The sequence below is a fragment of the Thunnus thynnus genome, chromosome 8 (assembly GCF_963924715.1).
Source record: "Thunnus thynnus chromosome 8, fThuThy2.1, whole genome shotgun sequence".
Lineage (NCBI taxonomy): Eukaryota > Metazoa > Chordata > Actinopteri > Scombriformes > Scombridae > Thunnus > Thunnus thynnus.
In genome coordinates, this window is record NC_089524.1 from 918,248 (window position 1) to 924,379 (window position 6,132).

Sequence of the window (6,132 nt, forward strand, 5' to 3'; positions counted from 1 at the left end):
GTTAAAAGCATCACGTTGACTTTTCTTTCTGCTCATTAAACTCTGATGTTTATTTGGTTAATTAATCAATAACTGAGCTGCTTCTTTATTATTATATTTAACAATCTCAAAGTTGTATTTGACACTATTAGTGATGTTGTTGAGATGTTAATTAATGCTTTTATATCGTCAGTAATTCTGTCTTCAGCTGATCGTTTACGAGTCAAAATGCTGCTGAACCTCCGGCAGCTTCTCATGTGACTGATTGTGATTCTGATTGATCAGATTGATTGATCAGATTGATTGATCAGATTGATCAGAGTCCGTTTAAACAGTGTTTGTGATCAACCTGCATGTTCAGGCTCCAGCAGCTGCTTGTTCTTCAGACTGAAGGAAACTTTTGAGTTTGTGGCTCCTGAACGTTGGAGGAAGATCTGTGGATGCGTTTAACCCTTTCATGCATGAATGATGAGTCAGTTTCAGTCTTTTTATTCCTCTTTAGGCATGAAAAAAAAATTTGAACTTCATTTTTTAAAATCATGGGACAAACACTAGAGTCCAGCATGCATATATAAGAAAACGGCTTTTGAACAGCTGTAGTGAGCAGTGTGCACGCTGCAGTGAACAGCCGTAGTGAGCAGTGTGCACGTTACAGTGGACAGCTGTAGTGAGCAGTGTGCACACTCAGGACTCGTCTTTGTGTCATTTTTCTGTATTTATGTTTCTGCTTTATTTCTTCTTTATATCATATAAATAAAGTTACTCATCAATAAACCGTGCGACACTCTATCAGCTGCTAACGGCGTCATGTGATCAGCAGTTTCACACTGAGAGTCTAAAGGGATCAAGATTTAAGTATCGATTAGAATCACTGATTGATTTCATCAAAAGCTGCTTCTGGTCATGTGATCAGTTTATATCCAATCAGCACTTCACACTTTCAATAAATACGAGCTGTAATTGGCTGCTAACAGACTCATCAGTCTGCTGTTTGACCCTGATTAACCTCTGATCCTCTAATCAATAATCAATCAGCATGAAAACACTTCAATGAGCTCAACGTTGAATCCTGATCAGATTTAAAAGGTTTTCAGGGTTTTTCAAGTTAAATGAATGTGAAACTCATTAGATTAAATAGACTCATGTTACTATTAAAGCTGCTAAATTAGTTTAATAAAAGTGAATTAATGAAACTAAAAGAGAAGAAACTCCATAAAAATAATGACAAATCAATATCTTTTATTTCTCTGTAATAAACTCTGTTAACTGACTTTAAGGTTTCACAACATTAATTAAGGAGATATTAATCTGAATATGAGGTTATTTAATATCAGTAAACATGATGGAGTCTCCATATTTCACTCATCTGTCTTTCAATGAATAAAATAAAAATAAAACATTAAAAATATATAAAATCATAAAATATCTAATTAAAATAAAGAGTCTTGTAGCAGTGAGCAGGTCAGACCAGCAGGCGGTGCAGCAGCACCACAAAACACCAACATGTCCTGTTGAGGCAGCAGCTGGTGACACTTAAAAAACAAATGATCTGAAAGGAACAAAACGTTTCTTCAACTCAAAACCTGCAAAAAAGTAAAAATTGTTTTCATAAATAAAAACAAACTGTGAACCTCTGAGTTCATTTACAGGCAACAAGAACTAAACTGAACAACCTGCATCACTGTTTAATGTCCCAAAAGTTCCTTCAACATGAATCTGAAACATTAAATATCTCTGAACTTTAACTGCATGTCTGACTAAACATCTTTAAAGGTTTAAACTGAACTTCAGTCTTTGAGCTGAAAAGTTCCTTAAACTTTAATTTCAGAATTTAAGTCTCTGAAAAACCTCTTCAGACTTTAGTTTGTTGTCATTTGTTGGACTTCATCTGTTCAAGTGTAAAAAAACATTAAATGTAAACAAAGTCAACAGTGATTTCATGTAAATGTGGAAACTGAACCTGCAGGTTTGTTTCTGGATCATTTTTCTCCTGAGAGCAGAAACTGTTTCCTTCATCACTCACTAAACCTCCTAGAAGCACCCAGACCCCCTTACTGAACCCTGAAACCTCCCTAAAGACCCCCTGGACCCCCTCCAGGACTCCCCCGCCCTGCATGAGCCCCTCTCCGAGGAACCGGTTTGGCGGAGAGTCCCGGGCCGGTTGTCCCGGTATGTTCAGACATGTCCTGCAGGTTTCACTGCTGCAGTGACGCCGCGCGGCCGCCGGGGGGCGACTAACACCTGGTTAACCCTGCAGACTTTCTACTGTGTGTGTGTGTGTGTGTGTGTGTGTGTGTATGTGTGTGTGTGTGTGTGTGTGTGTGTGTGTGTGTGTGTGTGTGTGTGTGTGTGTGTAACATGTGGCATGAACACATGAAACATGCATGCAGCAGGATGAGCGTGATTCTGCATTTATTTATTCATTCACACACATGTTTGCAGCCATGAATATGAAGCTTCCATGTTTGATCTGTTATTGATTATTGATCTGCAGCTGGTGATCAGCTGTGATCAGCTGGTGATCATCCAGCTGCAGCTTCTGCAACACAAACTCACCTGTGAAATGAAAAGAGAAATAAAACTATCATCTGAATTTCTGATGAATTAGTTTTTCATTTATTATTTTTTAACTGTTTCTTGCACAAGCTGCAGTTAGATCTCAGTTACACAATGCAGCTCGTGCTCAGACACGCGGATGGTCACCTGCTCCAACTTCCCTCCAGTTTCTGCAGGAATCAGACTCCATTAAAGACACAGCTCATGTATGTGTGTGTGTGTGTGTGTGTGTGTGTGTGTGTGTGTGTGTTTGCTGTGAGGCATCATGTGGACACAGAGTCGGTTTGGAGGGTTTTTTGTGATTCAGGTGAATTTCTCAGTTTTTCCTGAGAGGAGCAGCTTCTGGGAGCAGGAGGAGGATCTGGAAATTCCTTCAACTCCCAGTAAACAAACTGGGAAAGTGAGGATAGAGGAGGAGAACGAAGAGGAGGGGGAGAGTGGGGGATTCTCCGAAACCACCCACGTGGGATCTCCGGCGTCTGCTGCCCGCTCAGCCAATGGGCGCAGAGTACGGGGGATCTATTGACAGCGGCGGACCAATCAGAGAGCGCGCGGCCGGGCGTGGTGACGCCCGCTGCGGACAGCGAGAATAAAACCTGCGAGTTTCGCGTGAAGCAACACAGATCTCGGATCCACTCAGACTCACACACGGACCCTCTGAACGGACTCTGACGGATCTTTGTACCGAGCTGGATTACCGCCTGTTGGGACTTTATTCCGGGAATATAACGGGACAGCAGCCTCTCCGCTGTGGATATATTTTACTATCCTGGATTTTGTGGATTATTTTACTGACTTCAACATGACTCTGGAGGAAGTCATTGGATCCAACAGCACCGAGAAAAAGTAAGTTTCTTACGCGTAATTACGCACTGGCACGAGGCTGCACGAGTCCCGTCATAGTGCAGATTATAATCCTGAATCTTCAGTTAAAGACTCTTTATGTATTTCTGACAGTTTCTTGATATGTTTGGTAGATTTTAGTGCAGTGTGAGTGTCACGTTTCTAACCGTCTTGTGTGTGTGTGCAGGATGGAGACGGTGAGTCAGGCTCTGGAGGAGCTGCTGGTCGCGGCTCAGCGGCAGGACTGCCTCACGGTGGGAGTCTACGAGTCCGCCAAACTCATGAATGTGTAAGTACATCTCTGCGTTTATTAATAATAACCTCTAATAATAACTCAATATGATGATGATGATGATGATGATGTTAACCGGGTCTGTCCTCGCCCTGCAGGGACCCGGACAGTGTGGTTCTGTGCGTCCTGGCCACCGATGAGGAGGATGAAGATGACATCGCGCTGCAGATCCACTTCACGCTGCTTCAGGCTTTCTGCTGCGACAACGACATCAACATCCTGCGGGTGTCCGGTATGCGGCGGCTCGCGCAGCTGCTGGAGGAAGAAACCGCGGACAGCAACGGCAACGAGCCCCGAGACCTGCACTGCATCCTGGTCACTGTAAGTCCAGTTCCCGCTCCAGATATTAGATAGAGATATTATGAATTATTACTGTTACAGCTGTAATCTGATGAAAGCATGTGACGTCATTAACGTTAACCGTCCTGTTGCAGAACCCTCCGGTGCAGCCAATGCAGTGCCAGGCCCTGCAGGACGTCAGCAGCTTCTGTGAGGAGAGCCGCTGCAGGAACCAGTGGGTCCCCTGTCTGGAGCTGCAGGCCCGCTGAGCCGAACCGAACCGAACCGAGCCGAGTCAGACCGCTGCGGAGCGGAGCGAAGAAGTGGAAACAGTCCAAACAGCCGTCCTCGTGCAGAAGAGGACTAACGGTGTTTGAATGAAGAGAGGGGACCGGACCGAACCGAACCGAACCGAACCGAACCGGCCTCGCCGCCGGATTTGCGTGATTGATTTGCGGGGCGCGTGAACCGCCGGGACCTGGCGGGTTCTGGAGGCCCGTGCAGGAGGGTCCTGGTCCTGCAGAGATGGGGGGTAGCGGGTGGGGTGGGGGGGGGGGAGCTGGTGTCACATGACTGAGTGACAGCAGCTGGAGGAAGTGAGGAGCTGCGCGTGAAGCTCCGGACTGAGCTGCAGGTGAGGCAGGTGTTTGCTCACCTGTCTGCTGACAGACTATGTGACGTCACACACTGACTGATTATTTAAACTGAAGAGATTTTATAATATAAAACACCTGAATTTACCTGTTTAATGATCTGATGAATAAATTATTGATGAAGAAGTTATTGATTTCTGAGTGGTTCATCCGGGAGGTGTGTGTGTGTGTGTGTGTGTGTGTGTGTGTGTGTGTGTGTGTGTGTGTGTGAATCATCATCTTGCAGTGATGAGTCACAGTTACATCACAGCGTTTAATACCAGCAGTGACTTTGTGTTCAGTGATTAAATTCATCACATGGCCAAAAGTATGTGGACACCTCAGTCCATTTACTTCTGATGAAGAAAAAAAACATCAAAACTAGAAGGACAAACACAGAAAGACTTTAATATTACCTTTATTCAACCTAACTATAAATAACTATATTCAAACAAAGGTTATGTTTTTTTTTAAATAATATGTTTTTTATTGTCTATCAGACAGTGACAGCAAAGGTTCACTGCAGGAACTGAACCACAGACGTGATTATGTGTCTTTATTACTGAGACACAATTCATCAATTAATCATTTGGTCTAAAAATTGTATGAAAGTCGACGTCTTCAGAAGTCTTGTTGGTCAAAACAACAATCTGCTGCAGAAGAACTTGACCTGATGCTGCTGAATGAGGACAGACTGAAACCAGCAGTCAGTTAAATGAGCATTAAAGCTGTAATCATTCCTCCTGTTCATACTGACCATTAGAAGATCCCTTCATAATGACCTTACAATGGAAGTGATGGAGGACAAAATCCACAGTCTGAAGCTAATATGAAGCTTCAACAGGGAAACACTGTCCGAGGAAACACAAAGAGGGAATTTGATGCTAAAAAGACTGTAAATGTGTCAGATATCCACTTGATATGACTAACTCAGACTGATGAAGCTGAATAGAAGCTTCACACAGACTTTAAATGACTGTGTGGACACACTGTGGATTTTATCCTCCATCACTTCTATTGAAAGCACATTTGAAGGATCTTTTAATATCCAGTATGAACAGGAGGAATGATTACAGACACCTGACTGCTGGTTTAACACACTGGGAACACTGGGAACACTGGGAACCTGCTTTAGTGAACATTAACACACAAGAAAAACACAAACTGCAGATCGTCACATTTAGCAGCTCTAGAAGATCTCTGATCATGTCGGAGTTTCTGCTGGAGGAAAATAGATGATTACATGAGGAATGTGTGTCGGTGGAGATCTTCGCACCGCCTCGGTTTCCATGGTAACGCCTGGAGTGTGTGTGTGTGTGTGTGTGTGTGTGGAGGCAGTTTATTCTCATCATGTGGGAGTTGAACCTCCAGTCGTGCTGCCTTGCTCGGAGGATTTAGAGTCTAGTTTTCTTTCCAGTCAGCTGCTGGTGAAAGTGAAACTCCGGCGGGGAAACTGGAGGGAGAGTCCCAGCTGTCATCAGCTCAACATTTCACTTAAACTGACTCATGTTTGCTTTTTTTTAAAATAATGTTGTGTCTTTGTTTGATTTC

The 6,132-nt window shown here is 43.6% G+C and overlaps 1 protein-coding gene across 1 annotated transcript; it reads left to right on the forward strand.

Annotated features, from left to right (window-relative positions):
- The first annotated feature begins 3,138 nt into the window (after window positions 1–3,138).
- On the forward strand, window positions 3,139–4,728 carry LOC137187251 (growth arrest and DNA damage-inducible protein GADD45 beta-like). The gene is made up of 4 exons (XM_067596027.1): window positions 3,139–3,381; window positions 3,566–3,667; window positions 3,769–3,991; window positions 4,105–4,728. Exons 1-4 carry the CDS (start codon window positions 3,338–3,340, stop codon window positions 4,216–4,218), a joined length of 483 nt encoding a protein of 160 aa, XP_067452128.1. The 5' UTR covers window positions 3,139–3,337; the 3' UTR covers window positions 4,219–4,728.
- The last annotated feature ends 1,404 nt before the right edge of the window (window positions 4,729–6,132 follow it).